Genomic DNA, 21,146 nt, shown 5'->3' with positions numbered 1-21,146 from the left:
CCTCTCCCCAGCCAGTCACTGTAAAGCAGGGGGCACATCACTGTTTTGGTTCCTTCCTACTGTCACTCCCTGAAGTTCTTCTGCCTATTTTGTTGACTTATTTTGCTTTGTGTCCCTCTCCCCTTCTAAAATGTGAGTTCCAGGGTAGCAGGACCTCGTCCACGTGGTCCACTGCGCGACGCTCCAGGAGCTCAGTAAACGTCTCCGAGACACAGGCCTGCTCCATCCTCGCTGCGGCACTGGGAGGAGGGAGCCCAGGCGCAGGATCCTGGGAGAAGGTGCCAGTGGAGATCGGGAACTGCGGACGCCCCGGGGACAGCCCAGCGCCCAGGGCTGTCCTCCAGGCCACGCCCCTCGGGCCCGCCTCCGGCAGCGCGGGTCCCTTTAAGGGCGGCGAGGCCGCAGCCTCGCTCTGGGGCTTGAGCCTGCGCCCTCGTTTCCCGCTCGCCCCGCGCGCCCCACGCGCCCCACGCGCCCCGAGCCCCGCGCGCCCCACGCATCCCGCGCGTCCCCGACCCCGCGCGCGCCTCCCGCATCCCGCGACCCCGACGCCCGCTCCCCTGTCCGCAGTGTCTCCTCCCGCGGACATGGCCCTGGTGTTTGCGGCGAGCGCCCGCCAGGGGCCATGATCCGGCTGCGCGGCTGGTGCGCGCGGAGGCCCCGCGGCGCAGCGGTGCCTGCGGGGCCCGCTGGGCTTCGCTGGGCGTCGGGCCGGCCTGCCGGCCGCGCCCTGCGGGTGCTGGTGGACATGGACGGCGTGCTGGCCGACTTCGAGGGCGGCTTCCTCAGGAAGTTCCGCGCGCGCTTCCCCGACCAGCCCTTCATCGCGCTGGAGGATCGGCGCGGCTTCTGGGTGTCGGAGCAGTACGACCGCCTGCAGCCCGGGCTGAGCGTGAGCATCCCCGCCCCGGGCGCGCGTGGCCCTGGGCGTCGCCACCGGTAGCACCGGGTCCTAGGGGCCTCTGCGTTCGATAGCTCTTGGTTGTCATCGAGGGCTTCTCAAAATTCAGGAGCACATAAAGCGTAATATACCTAACTCCCCATCTTCAACTGACTTTTTAATTTTGGCCTCAAGTCGCATTCCCGTTTCTTCCTCTACCTGAATTTGATGAGCATCTTTACCATCCATTCTTTTTTTCCCCTTTTCCACCAAAGTGTGGTTCCCAGTAGCATTGAGGTTGCGAGTCTTCCTGGACGGCGCACAGGGAGTCACGGTGGGTCCGGATCTACTCCTTGGCTTATCCCCTGCCCCAGCCCGCCCAGCTGAGCACCTGAGCTCCGACACCAGGAACGTTCTTAGATCGCTTGGTTTGTCCATTTAAACTACTTTGTGAAAGGAACGGGATCTTGCCATGGACCAACTTAGAGACCCAGTGTTTTCTGCTGTCCCTCAACTGGCCACCTCTGGTGGCTGCCAGGGGGAGTTGATGATGATTTTAGAACCTACTTTGTAACCCCAGGTTGCTGCATTTCCTCCTCTGTGAGGCAGACATTATTTTCTCCCTTGTGAGGTGAGGGAACCTGTCCCATGTCACAGCCAAGAAGGGTCAGCCTGGATCTGAGCTGTCTGTCTGCTTGCCAAGGTCACTCAGTCCTGTCCTCTGTCCTCCTCTAACAAGTGCCAGTTCTTTGATTTACAAAAGGCATCTCGACAGTAATTTGGTTTGTGGAGGGGTGGGTGTTAAAAAGGAAATCAAGCGCCATTTCTTTTCATTAACACCAGGCGCTTCAGAAGGCAACTTTCCCCTGAGGCTGGGGTGCTGACCTCTCCCACTCCCTGATACCTAATTAAAAACTTTAAACCGGAGAAAATGCCCTAGTAATTTTTGCAGGCCCAGTAATGTTCACCCCTGCCCTGTGTGTGTCTTCATTCATAGACGGCACTCGGTGTTGCCGTCCGGGTTCTTCCTTTCCTCCCAGGACCGTGTTACTGTGATGCCACTAAACCTGTTACTGAAATGGAAGTCCGTGTGCCCAACGCACAGTGAGGCCAAACAATACCAAAACGTCAGAGTTTGGAACAGAGAAAGGTCTACTGCAGGGCCATGCAAGGAGATGGATGGCTCATGCCTTAAAAACCCCAAACTTCCCAAAAGCTTTCAGCAAAACCCTTTTCTAGGAAAGGTGAGGGAGGGGCGTGGTTAGTTGGTGCAGACTTCTTGGTGTTAGATCCTTTGTTCTTGAGGTCAGGTCATGGTCAGGTAATGATGTTCCTGTAAATATCCACCAAGCAAATGTTATTCTCTGTTCTGACAAGAAAGGGCAAGGTCTTACGGCACAATTTTCACCCTCGAAGGTCCAGGTCCTGGCTAAGACGAGGGGGTCTCTGCGGGGGCCGGTTACCCTTCCCCAGAGCGTTCGTCCAGCACCAAGTCTGGGTCCTCCTGCCAGTGTCCAGGCCTGGCTGAAGATGCAGATCTCAGCTGGCAGCTCCCTCAGGTCCAGGTCCCGCAGACTGCCACTGCCATTAGGTCGCCCACCCCCCAGCTCTCCAAGGACAGTGGCTCTTCTAGTCCATTGTGCCAATGTGCGGACTCCGGGTCTAAGGGAATGCGTTACTGTCTTCCAAGAACAAGGCCTGGGAGCAGAACTCGGGCACCAAGGAGGGGTGCTCCGAGAGCTCACTGTGCACTGCTGCTCCAGGGAACATTGCAGGCAATGGGGCTTTAATAGATGCAAACATGACCTTTATCCCCAGACACAGCTCATAGCAGGACCTCCCTGGTCTCCCCTTGGCTCAGCTGGCCCAGCATCTGCATTAAAACCTCCCTGTCAATCACCCGGCTTCCACACGGAGGCATCCCTGCTTCACAAAATGTGGGTCTTTCTGTGTTTCCTTTGAGCCTCGCTTGCCAAGGGGTGAGCAGGGCAGAGGGGAAGGCATAGCTCATTTTCACTGACTTAGAATCTTACACTGTTAGGGCAGTTGAACGGGCCTTAGAGAAAGGAAGTCCCTTGACCAGGGTTTCAGGGAAAGTTGAGGGGGAGGGAGGTAAGCTGGGGTGCTGAGGGGAGATGGTTAGCCCTGGGCCACAGCCTGCTTTCCACCACTCACACTGCTTCCCTTTGAGTCGGAAGCCCCAAGTTCAAGTTCTGACAGTATCACCCTGAAGTGGCCTTGGAAAAAAAGCTTCAGTGAAGCCCAGTTTCCTCATTTGTAAATTGGGGATGGCAGCTCTTGCCGCTTGTGGGATGTGAGGCTCAGACAAGAGAGGGCATATATTAACAATAAGCACTGATTTGCTTAAGCCCATGTAGTTGACAACAGTATTGCCCATGTGACCTCCGTGTACTCCCCGTATGTCGCCGTGGTGGTATTTGTTCTGGGGGGTGTACTGACAGCGGGTGGGGGAGCGCTTCCTGCATTGCACACATGGGACATGGTTTCCTGCTTCTCAGAGGCTGGGGGTTGTCACTTTCCCCTTGTCCTGGCCCTGGAAGGAGGTGACATACTGCAGACTTCAATTTGGGAAGCAGCATAAGACGGACACTCCTAGCCGGGCAGTTGGGAGCCACCTTTTTGCTGTGTGACATTAAGTCAATCCCTTCCCCATTCTGAGCCTCGGTTTTCTCACACGTGAAATGAGGGTCTGGATTGTGGGCTTTTAAACTTTAAAAGCAGTAGAATAGTTGTGTGTGTGTGTGTGTGTTTTAATGAAGTATTTTATTGGCATCCCAATGCGTAGCTCAGATAAAGAGCTGTTCTGCTGATGTGGTGCGGAGCCTGGAGCTCTGCCCGGTCGGCCTTCTGCCCGTGCCCCCATCCCTCGTGGCACGGCGGTGCTCTGAAGGGCCTGAGCTCCTCCAGCTGTTGAAAGTGAGATTCCAGCACCGTGGCAGGACCCAGCCCACCCTCGCTGCCTCCAGGGGTCCTCTGGCCTTTAGAATCAGGCGAACGTGTGGTTCCTGGGGGCTGGCCTTCTGTCCCCACCAACTCCAGCAGGGCCTGCAGCAGCGCTGGCTTCAGAATCCACAGCCCCAGCACCGTAGCTGGTCCCTGTTGGATCCTCGCAGAAGTTGGATCCCTCCTGCAAAGGGGCCAGAACACACACCAGTGCCAGCTCCCACCCATCCTCCCCCAGGAGCTGCATCCTCGGGGTGTGGGCACGCAGGGTGCTGAGGACCCCGGGCATCACCTGCTCTTCTCCCCTTCTCAGGAGAAGGCCATCAGCATCTGGGAGTCGGAGAATTTCTTCTTTGACCTCGAGCCTCTGCCAGGCGCTGTGGAGGCTGTGAAGCAGATGGCCAACCTGGAGAGGTGAGTTTGTCTCGGCCCAGGGTCCGCGCCCCTTCCCACATCACATCACCTCTGCTTCTCGTTCCTCACCCTGCACGGGCCTGCGCGGTCCATCCTCACGGGGCAAGTCTGTAGGCTGTTAAGATGCTTCCATCCAGTAACCTGGGAGAATGTCGAGTCTAATTTGACGGGCTTCGCTGGGTGTTCAGGGTTCATTTATTCAGCAAATATCTGAGAACTGACTGTTAGATGCCTCTGGGCACCAGTGAGTCACAAGTGAACAAAGCGCATTCCCTGCTCTCCTGGAGCTTACAGTCCAGCCAGAGAGCAGGTGTTAAATAGAGCATCACATCCGGGAAGACAACTACGAACTGGGATCAGTGCTGAACACAGAGAGCCAGGTGTGTGAAGGGGTGCGATGGGGAGACCTGGGAGATGGGATGGGGGGAGCAACAGCAAGAGGATGAGGGAAACGTCTGCCTGGTCCTGTGAGCTGAGGCCCCCGCCCCAGAACCAGTGCCCACCGCCCATCGAAATTCGGTGGCACTTACAGTGCTCCCCTGAGAACCTTAAAAAAAATAGCCTTATTGAGGTACAATTCACATCCCCTACACCCACATGGTTTTTAGCGGGTTCACAGAGATGTCCAAACATCACCATAGTGAACTTCAGCACATTAACAGTCACTTCCCATTCCTGCTCTCTGCCCTCAGCCTTCGGCAACTGCAGTTGGCTTGCTGTCTCTGGATTTGCCTATTCTGGACGTTTCATATACGTTTCTTACAATACCTTGCCTTCTGTGACTGGCTTCTCTCACTCAGGATGATGTTTCCGGGTTCATATGTGTCGCAAAATGAATCAGCACTTCATCCCTTTTCACTGCTGAGTGATTCTCCGTCGTGTGGATATGCTACGTTCTGTCCATCCGTTCCTTAGCCGATAGATCTTGGGTGTTTCTTCTTTTTAGATATGAAGAATAGCACTGCTGTGAACATTCATGTACAAGGTTTTTTGTGGTCGCATGTTTTTACTTCTCTTAGATGTGTACCAAGGAGTGGAACTGCTGGGTCAGATGCTGAATCCAAACTACTTTCAAAGCAGCTGCGCCATTTTACATTCCCAGTTGCAATGTCTGAGGGATCCAATTTCTCCTCCCCAGCACTCGCTATGGTCTTTTTTTTTTTTTTTTTTTTTTTTTTTGCGGTACGCGGGCCTCTCACTGTTGTGGCCTCTCCCGTTGCAGAGCACGGGAGGCTCCGGACGCGCAGGCTCAGCGGCCATGGCTCACGGGCCCAGCCACTCTGCGGCACGTGGGATCCTCCCGGACTGGGGCAGGAACCCATGTCCCCTGCATTGGCAGGCGGACTCTCAACCACTGCGCCACCAGGGAAGCCCGCTATGGTCTTTTTGATTGCAGCCATCCTAGTGGGTGTGAAGTGGTATCTCATTGTGGTTTTAATTTGCATTTCTCTGAAGACTAATGTTGTTAAGCATCTTTTGGTGTGCATATTAGCTATTTGTGTGTGTGTATATATATATATATATATATATATATATATATATATATATATATATTTTGGTGGCAATGAATGTTTTTAATGAACCTGAATTAGCTGATACAAAAGCATATTTCAAGAGCATCAGAAACTTAAAGATAGTTGAAAAGGCAAAAACCAGCTATTTTAGTTCAAGACACCCAAGTCCCCCTTGCATACAAAAAAATATAGAAAAAGTTTACCTGGTGGTCACTGCTTAAATGTTGAAGTCTAATTCCCGATTGATGATACTGATACAGGATGTAGTTACTAATTAATCCATGCTAGCCCGCCCCAAACTAACTTAACATTGGTAAAAATGATCACATATACATAAGCGAATCCCGATTACTAGTGACGCTGCCTTCTCACCCTTAATACAATTTAATGTCCAGTTTCAGCCATCTGATGGGTCTAACAGAGAACCACTTACATGGTCACTTAATAAAGATTTTATTTTCTTTATTTGATGATAACGACAAAGGCTAGAGCCTAGTACTTAAGCTACCCAGGCAGAGCCACTAAAGGCAGCTATGAAAGCTGAAGAGAGCCGTAGAGGCAGGACACAGGCAGCGTGAGCCGGGCTGCTGAGCTGGTGCTCACCCCTGCATTTCTGCGAGGGTGGGGAAGCCAAAATCACTGACTGCTCTCCCTGCTGACTTGAATTGACAGTTTTTTTCTCCAACCATCTCGTTACTGATGGCATTCCACCGTATCTAGTTAAATACAAAGAATCAGCCTCCATAATAAAATCACCTTTTTCAGAACACCAGCCATACACAATACATTCAGAATTATTGGGTGCTTTTTTTTTTCGTCATTTTGCCTTGAACTTGTAGGCGTCTGAGTGTCTTTTGTTTCTTCTTTTACACCAGATATGGGCTGTTTGAAAACTATCTCATTATCTTTATCATCATCATTCATTTTAGCCACTTCAGATTTTCGTTTCTCCAAAAATGGTATACAAACCGGCGTGGGGCCCTGGCTATCCACAGTCTTCTCAGGAGTGTTAGGAGTGACCAAAGCTGCTTTTTTCTTCTTCTTACGTAAAGCCTGGTGCTTTCTGGAATTACGAGCACCAGTGTTTGAAGCATTTTCCTCATTTTTATGTAAGACCAGTGAAGGGAAGTTATAATCAATTCCCTTCATAGCCAATCTCTTCCTGAGTGATTTTTCCTTCTTTTTAAGTCGCTCTTCCATCCGTAGCTTTTGAAGAAGTGTCCAGTGCTGATTATACCATTTCACTGCTGGATACGATGGCCTTTTAAATGGCATATGCCACTCCCTAAAAAGTTTTTCATGTACTTTTTCGGGTGGTATAAAATGACACTTCAAGAGTCTTTCGCCAAAAAGGTAGTTGTTCATCGTTTCAGCAGCTATTCTGGCAACATCTTCAGATTCAAACTCCACAAAGCCAGAGCCTTTGCTATTTCCAGTCTTGGTACTCCTGGACAGTCTGAATCTTGTAACAGTGCCAAACTGGGAGAAATATGCTCGGATCTGGGTTTCATAAAGCGATGGAGGTAAGTGGCCCACATAGATCACTCCAGGAGTAAGTTTTTGTTTCTCCTGTTGCTTGCTTGCGCGCCGGCGAACCCGCGCCACCTCCTTCTTAAACTTGGTATCCTCCTGCGGGTTCAGGGACAGGAGCGGCTTGGCCGGTCCAGTCAGGGCCGCCATGTCGCCAGCTCGCAGGCGAAAAAGTATATATTTTTTTGATAAATGGTTATTCAAATCCTTTGCTAATTTTTTTTCAATTTATTTGTCTTTTTTTGTTATTGTTAACTCATAAGACTGCTTTATATATTCTGGATAACAAGTCCCTTGTGAGATATATGACTTGCAGATATATTCTCTCATTCTGTGGATTGTTGTTTTACTTTCTGGGTGGTGTCCTTTGAAACCCGAAGTTTTTATTTTGATATAATTCAATTTATTTATTTCTTTTCTTTTGTCGTTTGTGTTTTTGGTGCCGTATCTAAGGATCCTTTGCCTAATCCAAGGTCACAAAGATTTGCTCCTATGTTTTCTTCCAAGAGTTTTATAGTTTAAGCTCTTATATTTAGGTCTTTGATCCACTTTAATTTTTGCATATGGTGTGAGGAAGGGGGTCCCACTTCCTTCTTTGTCATGTGGAAAATCCAATTGTCCCAGAACCATTTGTTGAAAAGACTCTTCTTTCCTCTGTTGAATGGTCTTGGCTTCCTTGTTAAAAGTTAATTGGCCACAGATGTTAGGATTTACTTCTAGGCTTGTATAACTTTTATTGCTCACAATTTTGCTTGAATTTAGCAACCACGATGACAAATCAAACATAAGGTATGGGGCTTCCCTGGTGGCGCAGTGATTGAGAGTCTGCCTGCCGGTGCAGGGGACACGGGTTCGTGCCCCAGTCTGGGAAGATCCCACATGCCGCGGAGCGGCTGGGCCCGTGAGCCGTGGCCGCTGAGCCTGCGCGTCCGGAGCCTGTGCTCCGCAACGGGAGAGGCCACAGCAGTGAGAGGCCTGTGTACCGCAAAAAAACAAACAAACAAACAAAAAAAAAAACATAAGGTATGATTTGGCTTTCACTGTGCCATGTAACTGCCTTCAAACATTGTCTGCTTTCAAAGTTCTAACATGATAAATAGGCATCAGAGAAACACAAAATGCTTAGAGTTTGGGTTGACCTGTAGGATGGTTTGGTTGGTAATTTATCTTTAGACTTGAGTCCAGGCCCTGCAGAGTAGTGTATTCTACTCTGGTCTATGATTTGAACCTGATTTACACCAGAATAATGTACTATAACTTCTTCCACCTGTAGCAAGAGCCTGGCGAGGCAAAGAATGTGTATTTTTGCACCGAAGCTTTTAAAAGCTCTGTTCTTGTCTGGATCCGCATTTCCTGGACCACATTCACCAACTGTATTCTGGGGAGCTGGATTGCACGGTGGTTAAGTCTCAGTCTGAACTGGAGTTAGACTGCTTCTCCAGAATTGAACCCTCAGTGAGTTTCTAAACTTTCAGTTTCTTCATCTGTAAAATGTGTGCAGTGTAAATGTTAGCTGCCACTGTTACTATTCTGCAGGACATAATAGGTGTGCAACAGAAGGGTGTTCTTTTTTTCTTTTTTAATATTTATTTATTTATTATTTATTTATTTTGGCTGCACCGGGTCTTAGTTGTGGCATGTGGGATCTTAGTTCCCTGACCAGGGATTGAACCCAGGACCCCTGCATTGGGAGTGTGGAGTCTTAACCACTGGACCACCAGGGAAGTCCCAAGAAGAGTGTTCTTTGACTAAAGCAGCGTGGGAAATATCAATGAGAGGTGTCTTTCTTTATTATTATTTTTTTTGCGGTACACGGGCCTCTCACTGTTGTGGCCTCTCCCATTGCGGGGCGCAGGCTCCGGATGCGCAGGCTCAGTGGCCATGGCTCACGGGCCCAGCCGCTCCACGGCATGTGGGATCTTCCCGGACCGGGGCACGAATCCGTGACCCCTGCATCAGCAGGCGGACTCTCAACCACTGCGCCACCAGGGAAGCCCGAGAGGTGTCTTTCTTGTGGAACTTCTCAAAGCTTTTAGTTTGTGGACATGCATTGAGATTCTTCAGGGGGCGGCAGAGGAGGAAGCTTTCTTTATTTTTTATTTTTTAATTTATTTTTATTTTTGGCTGCATTGGGTCTTTGTTGCTGTGCACGGGCTTTCTCTAGTTGCGGCAAGCGGGGGCTACTCTTTGTTGCGGTGCACGGGCTTCTCATTGAGGTAGCTTTTGGGGAGCACAGGCTCTAGGCACGTGGGCTTCAGTAGTTGTGGCACATGGGCTCAGTAGTTGTGGCTCACGGACTTAGTTGCTCCGCGGCATGTGGGATCTTCCCAGATCAGGGCTCAAACCTGTGTCCCCCGCATTGGCAGGTGGATTCCTAACCACTGCACCACCAGGGAAGTCCCAAGGAGGCAGCTTTCTTCTCGTGGGTTCTGGCCCAGAGCACTTTTTCACAGCTGCCCTATTAACACATTTGCAGAAATTCCAGTCTGAGATGTCCAGGTTGAGACCACACCACTGGTACTTTACTTCCAGTTTGGCTCTTAGCGGGTGGACGATTCTGACGGTCAGTCCATGCCCAGAGTTTGGGCTGAGAGAGGGGTCTAGTGGATGGCTAATCAAGTGGATGGCTCTGTGTCTTGTGCTTTGTGCAGGAAATGAGCAAGGTGACGTGTTAGAGGTCACCAGGGAGGGGCTATTTCAGGTGCAGATGCTTCTCCAAGGGGGTGATATCTGACGTCAGACCTGTAGGATCGGAATGAGTAGTGAAGGGCAGCGGGGAGCAAGGGTACAGGCCCTGGGAGTGGAAGGGGTTTGCTGGCTTGGGTAGCAAATGAGGCCAGGAGGGTGAGGTTTCAGTGAGTGTGGGGCAGGTGGGATGTGGAGGAAGAGGTAGAAGAGAGAAGGGTGTCATCTAACTTAGGTTTTAAAAACATGGGCTCGGGCGCTGAGTTTGGCATTTCCTTGGCATTTCTGCAAAGGAGAGTTACAGATGGCAATTAAGTGCGTGAAAGTTTGCCTCAACATCATTCATCCTTAGGGAAATAAGTCCAAACCACAGTAAAAAGCCTCTCTGCACCACTAGAATGACTGTCGTAAAAAAGATGGACGATCGTGTGTGTAGCCAAGGATGGAGAGAGCTTGGAATCCTTATCGCTGGTGGTGGGATTGTAACCGGTGCAGCTGCCTTGGAAACCGCATCCTCAGGATGTTGGATACAGAGCCACCTGTAACCCAGCAGTCGCACCCGAGAGAAACGAAGACACAGGTCCACACGGACCCTGCGCACGGGCGTCCCCAGCGCCACAGTTCCTGGGTGGAAGCAGCCCCACTGTCCATCCATGGTAGCATGTAAACTGAACGTGGAGCATCTATACAAGGGACATTACTGGGCAGTAAAAAGGCCCACGGTTCCAGTGCCCTTGAAAACATGACCCTAAATGAAAGAAACCAGTCACAAGAGACCACGTACTGTGGGGTTCCGTTAACATGAGATGTCCAGAGCAGGCAAATCCACGGAGACAGGAAGCAGGCGGAGACCCAGGGTGCCCGAGACGCCACACCCTCTGCCCGGGGCCTCAGTCTGACATAGGCCTCTCGGGACTGCTTTCCAGGGATCCCGTCTCCCTTGGGCTTGGCCCAATGAGACAGTAGGTGCCGCTCTGGGGGCAGGTGCCAGCTTGATGAGGACTGGGGACCAGCTGGCACTGCTGGCGGGCGCCAGGCCCGGGGCCGCGGGAGGACCTGGCGCAGCACAGACCGCGAGGGTCCACCAGGGTCCACAGGAGTGTGCGAAGCCCGAGCCGCCCGGCTGCACCCTTGACCTAGAGACTCCGGCTTGGCTTGTAGGTTTCCTGCTTCTGCGCCGTGTGAGGCCCTGATGTACGTTCCTTGAGTAGCTGGCTCTGGTCCTGTAATGCCTTCCTCGCAGGCTGGTACTCACCGTTTCTTGGCATTTCCTGTCACATCCCAGGGACGGCTGTTCCTCAGCTTTGCCAACCTGCATGGCTGGCTGCACGGGGTTTCCCTGTGGTTTGCCTGGCCTTGAGCTGGTGTCGGGCCAGGGCTGGGGTCACACGCGGTGGCCGGGGCCGGGTGGACAGGGCATCGCTGGCCATCGGGGGCCGGGCTCGGGCAGGGGGACGCCGGCGCCCAGCCTCACCTTCCGCCTCTCCCCCAGCACGGACGTCTTCATCTGCACCAGCCCCATCAAGATGTACAAGTACTGTCCCTTCGAGAAGGTAAGTCGCCTGGGATTGGGCCTCTTCTTGCTTTGCCCCGTGTCCCAGGGAACAGCTTGGACCCACATCCATGGCCGCTGCCTGCCGGGGCTGCCCCTCCTCCCATCCAGCCTCCCGGGTCTGGGCCAGGGCCTCCTCCCAGCAGAGTCTGAAATTCTGCTGCACCCTCTGGGTGGACCTGGCGAGGCACCAGGTTCTGTGGGAAGGTGACCGTCCCCGTTGGTGCAGCATCGACGTGAAGGATGGGACGAGGAGAGGATGTGGGTCGGGGAGGGGCTGGAGGCCACCCAAACCAAGTATTTGGGCACGAAAAGCCTCACAAAGGTGAGACAGTGAAGCTGCAGTTTGCTACATACTCACTTCGTCATCTTTATTGAAAGTAGGTAGAATTACATAAAACTGAGACTTCTCTGGAGATTGGGAACTTGCAGGGTTGCCAAACCCAGAGGGTTGGTCTGTTCCCCGGGGGTGGGTTCACACCAGAGGTGGGCCCAGGGCTGCTCCTGCCACGAGGAAGCCAAGGAGCTTCCCAAGTCTGGGAAGGTGGGGCTCGGGGCACAGACACCCTGCTCGGGGGCCGACCTCGGCAGGGGTCCAGTGTGTCCTCTCGGGACCTCTCCTCGCCCGGCTCCACGTGAGAAGAAAACACACACGGTCAGCCAACGATCGGTGCCTTCTGCGCTTCACACGGAAGGGATGTGCCCTCATTGGGGGGTTGCGGGCGCTGGCCTCCACTGTGTGCCTCGTGCTCAGGACGCCCCTCAACCTGCCAGGACCGTGAGTGCAGCTCACCGCGGGGGGCAAGTGACTCAGCTTGGTCAGCGCGGGTGGGCTTGGGCCTGGAGGCATGTCCAGTCCCCAGCAGAGCAGTGAACTGGAGGCTCAGCATCCCCTGCACGCTGGCTAGAAGTGGGCATCGTCTGGCCCCTCACGAGACCCCCGGCAGAAACTCTGGGAGTAGCCAGTGTGTTTCCACAAGCCCCCAGGTGCGCCATGTTTGAGAACCGCTGGGCTGGGGCAGCGGTTTCAGCCAGGGCTGCGGTGGAGGCGAGGCTGGCTGTCGGGCCCTCACAGTCCTCATCCCACCCCTGCAGCCTCAACCCAGCACTCCCCTCTGAGCTCCAGTTGGCTCCGACCTGCCGTGTCTGTCCCCGGGGTACCGACGTCCTTGTCCCACGTCCGCCCCTACCTCCGAGGCTGGAAGCACCACCCTTCTTGCCCCTCTGTACCTCAGCAAGCCTGCTTCCTGCTGATGCTGTTTCTCAAGCACACCTCTGTCTACATGGCCATCTGGGGAGAAATGCTGACATAGCCTCCAGAGCTGCCTGTGCATTTCAGCTCCACACGCACACCCCCGGGGGTGCGGGACATGTCCCACCGGCCCTACTTTAAAGCCTTTAGTTTTCTCTGCAGCAGCTGTGTCACCAAATGCTGCTCTTCCCTGAGGCCATGGAAAGACCTCCTCCCTCGAAAGTCTAGTAACTCTTTTGCTGCATGTGGTTCGGATTCGGTTTGGGTCGTCTTGACAGATTCTGGTTCGGGAATAACACCACCACTTTACCTCGGATGGCTCTGTGTTCGCCAGGCCAAACTGTTGCCTGCCCAAGTGTCTTCAGGGACCAGAGTTACGACTGGGTGGAAAACGAGCCACCTTCCCTCCCCAACCCCGCCCCCCCAGCGGTGCCCTCGGACCCCGGCCCCCACCCTGGCCGAGCCCGGGAGTCAGACGAGAGCTCTGGGTCTCAGACCCCCCACCCAGCCTCTCAGGGCCTCTGTCTCATAACCAGTGCAGTTGTGATGATGCCTCCCTGGGTTGTAGGAAGGATGCAGAAGGCGGCATTCACCACCTTGCTAGCAGTAAACGTCACCCCTGTGTCTTCTCTTTGGCCCAGAGACCCCCACCCAGCACAAAAGAAAGAACCTCAGTGCACTTTTCTCAAACCAGAAAGCCTGGGCAGTTTCACGGTTGATTTATGTTTTCTGCATTCTTGGATCCTGGAAAAATAAGTTAGGTGCAAAGTTGCCTATACAGTTTAATTAAAAACTACATTTTGAAACGTAAATTTTTATTAAAAAAGGGAAGGAAGGAAATTCTGCCAACTATAGATGCTTCTCTAACTTTCCTTGATTTCCCAAATTTTCTTTGATTAGCCATTACTTTTGCAATAAAAAAGTAAATGCTTTTTTGGTTGGCAGTCATTCGGCAAACGTTTACCGGGCACCTGCTGCAACGCTAGGCATCTGGGGCTTAAAAAAGCCATCTCTTTGCTCTAGGGAGCTGAGGAGAGTGTGGCAGGAAGAGAGACAGTCATCACTCTGTCACAGGTTCTGTGGTCACCCAGGGAGGAGGCCAGGGCTGGTTCCTTGGGGAAAGTAAGAATTGGGTGGAGTCACGGAAATGAGAAGGCAAAGCACTTGGGAGGACAAGTTCTGAGTAGACCTGATGCGGCTGAGGAGAGAATCTCTGAGCTTAAAGGTATCTCAGTGGACACCCTCCAAACTGAAGAGCAAAGAGGGAGCAGCGCCTGCCTGCCCTCCTCCCTGGGTTGGCCTGGAGACGCAGCTCCGATGGCTCCCCGTGGGCCTGGAACGCATTCCTGTGGGATGTCTGTGCCCTGCCCCCCACCCTCTGTCACCCCCTTGTTTTACTGCCTCAGAGCCTTCGGGGTGCCCACCTGCTGCGCGGCTGTTGTGAGGCTTCAGTGCGGGGTGCGATGGAGCCCTCGGAGCAGCTGAGCTGGAACCGGAGCCCCGGCCGCCCCACCTCCCCTGGCCATGCGGGGGCTGCCGTGCCCCCGTCAGGGCCTCTCCTCCCAGCCAGAGGCCTGGGGTGTCCGCACCCTGGCCTGGTGGACGACCCAGGAGTCAGCTCGTCTGCTGTCAGTCCAGCTCGGTGTGGAGACTTAGCCTCGCGCAGCTGTTTTGTGAACATGACGGCCCCCTGTTATCTTGTGATGGGGGGTCTTCCTGAGAAGGTGGCCAGTGTGGTCATTTGCATGGGGTCCTCCACCTGCTGGGCAAGGTCACTCAGGAGCAGGGCGTCGGGGGAGCCCCCGGACACACCTGCGCCCCCGGCACTGGCACCATCTGCTTGAGACCCTCTCCCGCTCCCGTCACGGGTCCAGTCCTCATGTGGCCTCTGGACGAAAATTCACTGGGTAGGACAGGAGGATGGCCCGTCTGTAAGGGGTTGTTTCGACGCGCCTTGGAGCTCCGTCCCCCTTTCCTTGCCCTAGAGCCTCGCCGCGGGGGCCGGGGCGTCTGCTCGGAGCCACGATTCTGCCGCTTTGTGGCCGAAGGGCCGGGACGGTCCTGTTGTCCCCTGAGCGTGGCAGTCTCCCAGGGGGGCCCCTCTTGCAGGAGAGCCGGCTGTACCCCCTCACAGCTCCACCTCCCCCCGCCTGCTGTCATTCCAGTACGCCTGGGTGGAGAAGCACTTCGGCCCTGACTTTCTAGAGCAGATCGTGCTGACCAGAGACAAGACCGTGGTCTCCGCCGACCTCCTCATAGACGACCGCGTGGACATCACAGGCAAGTGGCCTGCAGCGGGGGAGGGGCGAGCGTGGCGGCCAGGCCTCCCGGCCCCTGACCCCCCTCACTCACCAGACATGTGTTAGGCATCACATCCAGCCTTAAGCCGCGCGTGGAGGGAGACAAGATTCTTCTCCGCGTCCAGCCTCGGAAGGGGCCCCACGGGGAGTCAGGAAGAGTGGGTCCTGGCTCTGGGGTAACTCTCTGGGTGGCCTTGAGTGAGTCCCTTTACACCTTGAAGCCTTGCCCTCGTACAAAATGAGGGCTGGACTCTGGCTTCCAAACGTTTGTTTTTAGCAACAGAATCCCCCCCCTTTTTTTCCCCAGAAGTAATTTGGACTGAACCTCATTGTTAAAGCAGAAAAGCAAAGCCTAATCTCTCTAGTTGAAGGTGGTTTGGGAGCTGTATTTGTCCCTTTAGCTTATGGGTGACCCCCTCCCAAAAAATAAACAAACAAACCTTGGATTTGCTTAGAAAGGAGAGGGGAAACTTATTGGTTCATCAAACTGAAAATCTGGGGTAGGAGGGCTTCAGGCACGGCTGGATCTAGGAGCTCAAACAACCTCCATCAGAATTTGGTTTCTTTATCTCCTGGTTCTGCTGTTCTCGCTGTGCCTGCATACTCTGGCAGACGCTCCCCTCCTGGTAGCCATCACTAGTTTCAGGGTTAAATCCTATTCTTTTGGACACCTCAGTGGGAAAATTTGAAATATTCCTTCCCTGATGATTTTTGGAGCTGGCTTGGGAAACATGCCCATCTGACACCCCGGTCAGTGTCCAGAAGGTAGAATCCACAGGTGTGCCTGCCACTGACCTCCCCGACCGCACAGTTTCCCTAGGACAGTCAGGGCACAGTGCGGGGGTGGAGGAGGCCATGACTTCGAGGGGCCCAGGGACCCACTCAGCTTCTGTGGGGGACAGGGGAGAGGCCGTACCCAAAGGGCAGGTCACCACTGGCGGCGTCAGTGTGGACCCAAGGGACTGAAGCCTGCGGGGCTTGTGGGGCCCACAGTCAACAGCTGGTGACGGAGCTGGTCCAGGCAGCGCAGGATGGCTGGGCACAGGGGCGGGGAGGGCGGGTGTCTTGAGGCTCAGCCTCCAGCAGAGTCCGCGGCCGTAGGGAGCACGTGGTCACTCTTCGCCGAGCACCTGCTGTGGGCTCTGGGGCTGCGAGGGGGCCCGCGTCCAACCCCCGTGAGACAGGGCTGGTGCGATCGCCTGCGGCCCCGACGTGGGACTGAGGTGCTGCTTTCCCCCCAGGGGCCGAGCCGAACCCCCGCTGGGAGCACGTGCTCTTCACAGCCTGTCACAACCGGCACATGCGGCTGCAGCCCCCCGGCCGCAGGCTGCACTCATGGGCAGACGACTGGAGGGCCGTCCTGGACAGCAAGCGGCCCTGCTGAGCTGGCTGAGCCCCGGCCCTGCACATTGCCCGGCCTGGCCTTACATGCACCTCGGGGCAAGGCTGGCCCAGGGCCCTGGACAGGACACGGGCAGCCAGGCCGACCTCAGGCCTCCGGTCAGGGAGGAGCCCGGGGCGTTGTTCAGAGGGGACAGCCCTCCCCTCCCTCAGGGAAGCCCCCTCCCCGGCCAGCAGCCGCCTGGTCTGAGGGTGACGTAGGAGCAGGTGGGGACAACCGCCCCGCTCTGAACCACGGCCCCTGCTGCCCGGCGCCCAGGGGTCTCCCCTGTGGACCTGCCCCGGATCCAGCAAACACGGTGCGAGTTCTGGGCCATGCCAGGCTCTGTGCCAAGGGTCTTCCCTGGGCCCCGCCTCTGACTGGCTAGAGGGCTCTGTTTGCCCCCCGACTCCCCCCCTACCCGGGGGCTGAAGGCTTGGATGTTCGCTGAAGGCGTGAACAATAAATGCTGTTCTCTAGTCCTCGCCCCAAGGTCCTCTGGCATCTGGCCCCCCCGGGCGCCCAGCTGTCCCCCTGCACTGCTGAGAGCCTGGGTTGAGGGCGCAGCTTGATGGGTCTACCTCACCACAGGGCCGCATGGGGCCGGGAGGGGCGGGCCCTGACGGTGGCGCAGGTGGCAGCGCTGGCAGCTGCGGTGTCCCCGGGCGGGAAGTGACCCCGTAACTGGCCACCCACGGCCCGTGCTTTCTTGCCCACTCCTGCCCCCGCTGTGCTCCCCACGGCTGCCCTCCTGGGACCCCCTGGTTGTCCCTTGGGCCCTGGGGGTGGGTCGGGCAGGAGGAAAGGTGAGGAGAGCGGCCGGTGGGTCCCGACTGGAGGGTATCGGGGCTGCATCACGTGGACTGGAGGCCCCCCGCCCGAGCAGGGTACTGTCCGGAGGAGTCCCGGCTGCCCTGGCCTGAGGCCCGGGAAGGAAACGAGACCCTGGGACTCCAGGGGCACAGGAGAGCAGGTCACACGCGTCACGGGGTGTGTCACCCTCTTCCTGGGCTCTTTACCCTGACTGCTCGTGCCGGCGGCCAGCAGCGGCCTGCCCACCGGGCCCTCTGCACCCGCCCTCCGAACGCCTCCCTGCTTAGAATGATCAAGTCCGGACGCCCCAGCTCTGGACCGTCCGGGACCGCAGCCTCTGCTTGATGAGAACCGCGCCCTTCCCTGGACGTGGCCACCTTGTTCACGGCTGTCTTGGGCTCTGTTGGTTTCTCCAGCGGGGGCTGGGGAGGGGCTGGGTGGGGAGGTGCTTCCTTGCAGAGAGGTCCTGGGGAGGGCCATCCCTCCCCATCCCCCGGCAGTGTCGTTGGCACCGCTGGCGTAGCCTGTGCCCTGAGGTCGGCTCTGGGACCCCACGTCTGGTGGGCGGACCTCTCACTACAGGGAGACATCTCCTCGGGGGATGCTGAGACCCCCAGCCTGCACTCCGGGCCGCTGGTGCAGTGCAGGGTGTGAGCAGGGGTGGGGTGAGGCCCAGCCAGAGCCCCTCCCTCGCATCTGGGCTCTTCCAGCTGATGGCTGCCCTGGGTTTTAAAGGCCAGTTCAGGTCAGCTGGAATCACTCACCCTGAGGTAGCAGCCACTGCAGCTGCCCAATCAGTTCAAGGAGAAAAAAATCATTGCAGGGACCACGGTGTCTGGTTACTTCCTCAAGGTGCCAGGGAGCAGGGGGGCCCCTCCCACCAGGTGACACTGACGGAGATCTGGGTGGAGGAGGGGAGAGCCCTCCTGGCCCTGGCGGGGGTGGGGGAGGCACTGAAGAGGCCCTGGGGCTGCCAGTGAGGGAGCTAGGCAGGAAGGAGATGGCCGGACAGGCCTGGAACCTGGAGCAGAGGGGGGAATCGGAGGTGGTGGCTGTGACGGCTGGTCCAGGGGCCGGTACTGCCCTCCTTGTGAGGCAGCTGGGGACACAGGCAGGACCGCAGGGCTCTATGATTCCCTTTTTGTCAAGCAGGATACACCTGCCTCATTTAAATGAAGGTGAGTTTCTTCAAACTTGAAAAGCACATGTTTTGCTTCTGGACCCTTAATGACCTGCAGAAAAGGAAGGCCCCCTCCCATGGGTGACGCGTCAGCTGGGTCCCTCGCCTTCTCCACTGGCCTCAAAATGCCTCAGCTCTGTCGAGAGCAGAGACTGACCCCTTTGAAAATATTGTAAATATTCTGGACTCGAGGCCCAGAGCGCCCTGGGAGGAGCAGTGCACCAGGTTTGGAGCAGAAAGACTCAGGATGGTTTCTTCACTGTTCTGGGTCACAGTTTCCCCAGCTGGGACCCATCCCAGCATCACAACCCCAGTAACGACAGTGTTCTCAGCATCCACCATGTCCCGGGAGCTGACGAGCACTTTATGTGGCCTTGTAACCAACCACCTCCCATGGCTGCTTCCACCTCCCCGGGGGGCCAAGGGCATGCCAGGTGCTGCAGCCGTGCTCTGGGCCTCCGCACAACACTGTCCCCGGCTCCAGAACCCCCTACGGCTCAGCTGTCCAGGACAAAGCAGAGTCTGGGCTCAGGGGCTGGGCCTCCATCTGGAGATGAGACTCAGGCACCCGGCCTGTGGCAGAAACCGAAGACAAGTCCTGGAAGCCGGAGGGTGGCGGTGGGCAGCAGGCTGACACGGCCCTCAGTCGCCAGGCCAAGGCAGAGGTGTGGGGAGCGGGGAGGAGGGACACTCCCGTCGCCCCCGTTCGCCATCCAGGGGAAGCCATGAGTCCTGCGGCCCCAAGGGAAGGTAGGGCAGGAACCCATGGGATGAGGATGCAGGAGCTGGCCAGGTGGGTCCCCTCTAGAGGGAAAGGAGATGAGGGGTCTCAGCTGGAGTGAGGGAGGGCCAGGCCCCTGGAGGTGCCCTGCCCCCTCCAAAGTGTGAGAAAGAGGATGGACATTCCAGCAGAGACTCCGGCCAGCTGAGGAGGCTGGTCCCACACAACAAGGCCGAGGTCGTGCCCCCAAGGTCCCCCCACTCTGGCACAGGAAGGAAAGGACTCAGGGTCCCTGGGTGCCTGTGGAGGTGGTGCTGAGGATGGATGAGGCCATAGGCTGGGGGCTCATCAGGCGACCACCAAGGAGGGGCTGAGTGACCCTGGAGCCGAGTCTGGCTGGGCCGAGGGCACCTTATCCCCCTGCTGCAGGCATTTGGATCAAACACAGGCTTTACTTTCTCAGCTTCAGTTTTCAAAAAATTAAAACGAGTGCATCTTACCTGACCTCGTGGTCACGTGGGAGGATGGATGACCAGGCCCCAGCAGACCCAGAGCCTGGTCCAGATGTTCCCTAGGCAGGGATGAACACGGAGACCCTCTGAAGGGGACATCGGTCCCCCCAGGGAGCGGGGACATGCTCCTGGGAAGAACCTGAGTTAGAGGCCAGAGAAGCCATTTTGGGTGGAAAGAGACTGAATTCGTTTTAGCTGTTGATTAAAAGTGATCAGTTATAGTGAATAATGAACATGTACCTGCAGGTCTGAGTTTTAGTGTATTTACATTTGGTCCTGCCCACACCCAGCCCAGGTGGCCAGGGCTCAGAGAGGGTCACAGGTGAGCCCGGGCCACCCAGCACAGAGGGCTGAGGCCGAGCTCAGCCCCCAGAGCCCGGAGGGGAGGGGCTAGGAACTGGGAGCCTGGAGGCTGGGGCCTGATTTATCCCCGACTTGCTGTGACATGGACAAAGCCAAGTCTCTGAGCCATTTCCAAGGTTGGTCAGCTTCCGCGAGAAAGGGTTGCAGGAAATAGGGACATTTATTCCACAGCACGGCTGCTTGGTGGAGGAAGTGGATTTCCTCTGTGAAACAAGGTGGGGCCTGGTGGCCGGAGCCCCAGCGGCCAGAGCCGGGGGCTCTGGAAGCTCTGACGGGGACCAGGGGCGCCAGTCCTGGCTCGAGCACCAGGCAGCAGCACAGCCCATTGAAATGGATGCAGGGGTGCGTGTGTGTGTGTGTGTGTGAGAGAGAGAGAGAGAGAGAGATGGGGGTGCTGGCGATTACTGGGGACACAGGCAACTGTGGGGAAGGAAGCGGAAGGAAGGGCAGGTCCCCTAAACTCCCTCCCAGCCCCCTGGACCAGCACCTCCTGCCCTTTCTCCCAGGCCACCGTGGACAAGGTCGGACCCTGCGTGTCAGCCAGGCTGAGGGTCGTGTCCAGCCTGCCTGGCCAGCAGAGCACCCGCCGCTCTCATGACCTCCAAGTGGCTGAGACGTCGTCCTGCTTCCGAGTCAGTAGCGTGCGCGGGTCCAGGCGGCCTTGGCCTGTGCCTGACCACCCCCCAGACGCCCCCACCCCTCCCAGTTCCTGGGGCACGTCTCTCCTGTGTCTTGCTTGCATTTTCCATTCGGTCGGCACCCAGCCAACCCCCAGCCTCCTTGTGGGGAGTCAGGCCACCGTCTCCCCAGCCCTGTGCAGTCCGAGGGAACGAAGGCAGGTCTGTGCCACGGCTGCCCCGTGCCACGGCTGCCCCGTCCAGGGGGCTGGGCCTCACAGGGGAGAGGGGCAGGCCTGCAGGCTCACAAAGCTGCTTCCCTCGAAGACTAAGCCACAGCTGCAACAAATGACCGAAATAGGAGCCAATCACCTGCCCAGCCAACACCTCGGCCCTGTTGGCAATTTGGATGAAACTTTAAAAGAAAAATTATTGATTCGATTCTGCAAAGCTGGCTTGGACCCACAG

General features: G+C 56.2%; 2 protein-coding genes across 7 annotated transcripts; one reads left to right on the top strand and one right to left on the bottom strand.

Annotated features, from left to right (window-relative positions):
• The first annotated feature begins 395 nt into the window (after positions 1 to 395).
• Positions 396 to 16,921, top strand: NT5M (5',3'-nucleotidase, mitochondrial). Of its 6 annotated transcripts, none has more exons than XR_014013885.1 (5): positions 396 to 892; positions 4,158 to 4,258; positions 11,480 to 11,540; positions 12,183 to 12,526; positions 12,635 to 13,635. XR_014013885.1 is itself a non-coding variant. In XM_081217945.1 (5 exons), the coding sequence occupies exons 1-5, from the start codon at positions 626 to 628 to the stop codon at positions 16,473 to 16,475; spliced, it is 687 nt and encodes a 228-aa protein (XP_081074071.1). In that variant the 5' UTR covers positions 396 to 625; the 3' UTR covers positions 16,476 to 16,921. The 6 variants fall into 6 exon arrangements, 5 of the variants coding, with proteins under 5 accessions (XP_081074071.1, XP_081074073.1, XP_081074072.1 ...); XM_081217945.1 differs by lacking the exons at positions 12,183 to 12,526; positions 12,635 to 13,635 and adding exons at positions 14,957 to 15,071; positions 16,333 to 16,921; XM_081217947.1 differs by having other exon boundaries at positions 12,183 to 12,317.
• LOC308607550 (MKI67 FHA domain-interacting nucleolar phosphoprotein-like) lies at positions 5,812 to 7,496 on the bottom strand. The gene has a single exon (XM_081219565.1). The coding sequence runs from the start codon at positions 7,450 to 7,452 to the stop codon at positions 6,493 to 6,495; it is 960 nt and encodes a 319-aa protein (XP_081075691.1). The 5' UTR covers positions 7,453 to 7,496; the 3' UTR covers positions 5,812 to 6,492.
• Positions 16,922 to 21,146: the final 4,225 nt, after the last annotated feature.

This window comes from Mesoplodon bidens (genome assembly GCF_964165515.1).
Source record: "Mesoplodon bidens genome assembly, chromosome: 19".
Taxonomy (NCBI): Eukaryota; Metazoa; Chordata; class Mammalia; order Artiodactyla; family Ziphiidae; genus Mesoplodon; species Mesoplodon bidens.
The sequence above is the reverse complement of the archived record's forward strand: the minus strand, read 5'-3'. Positions and strand labels throughout refer to the sequence as shown.

Excerpts from the sequence above, each read along its gene's own strand:
- NT5M (XM_081217945.1), top strand. The coding sequence starts at position 626 with ATGATCCGGCTGCGCGGCTGGTGCGCGCGGAGGCCCCGCGGCGCAGCG. Across the intron at positions 893-4,157 it reads GCCTGCAGCCCGGGCTGAGC|GAGAAGGCCATCAGCATCTG; the intron begins GTGAGCATCCCC and ends TCCCCTTCTCAG. Across the intron at positions 4,259-11,479 it reads CAGATGGCCAACCTGGAGAG|CACGGACGTCTTCATCTGCA; the intron begins GTGAGTTTGTCT and ends CCTCTCCCCCAG.
- LOC308607550 (XM_081219565.1), bottom strand. The coding sequence starts at position 7,452 with ATGGCGGCCCTGACTGGACCGGCCAAGCCGCTCCTGTCCCTGAACCCG.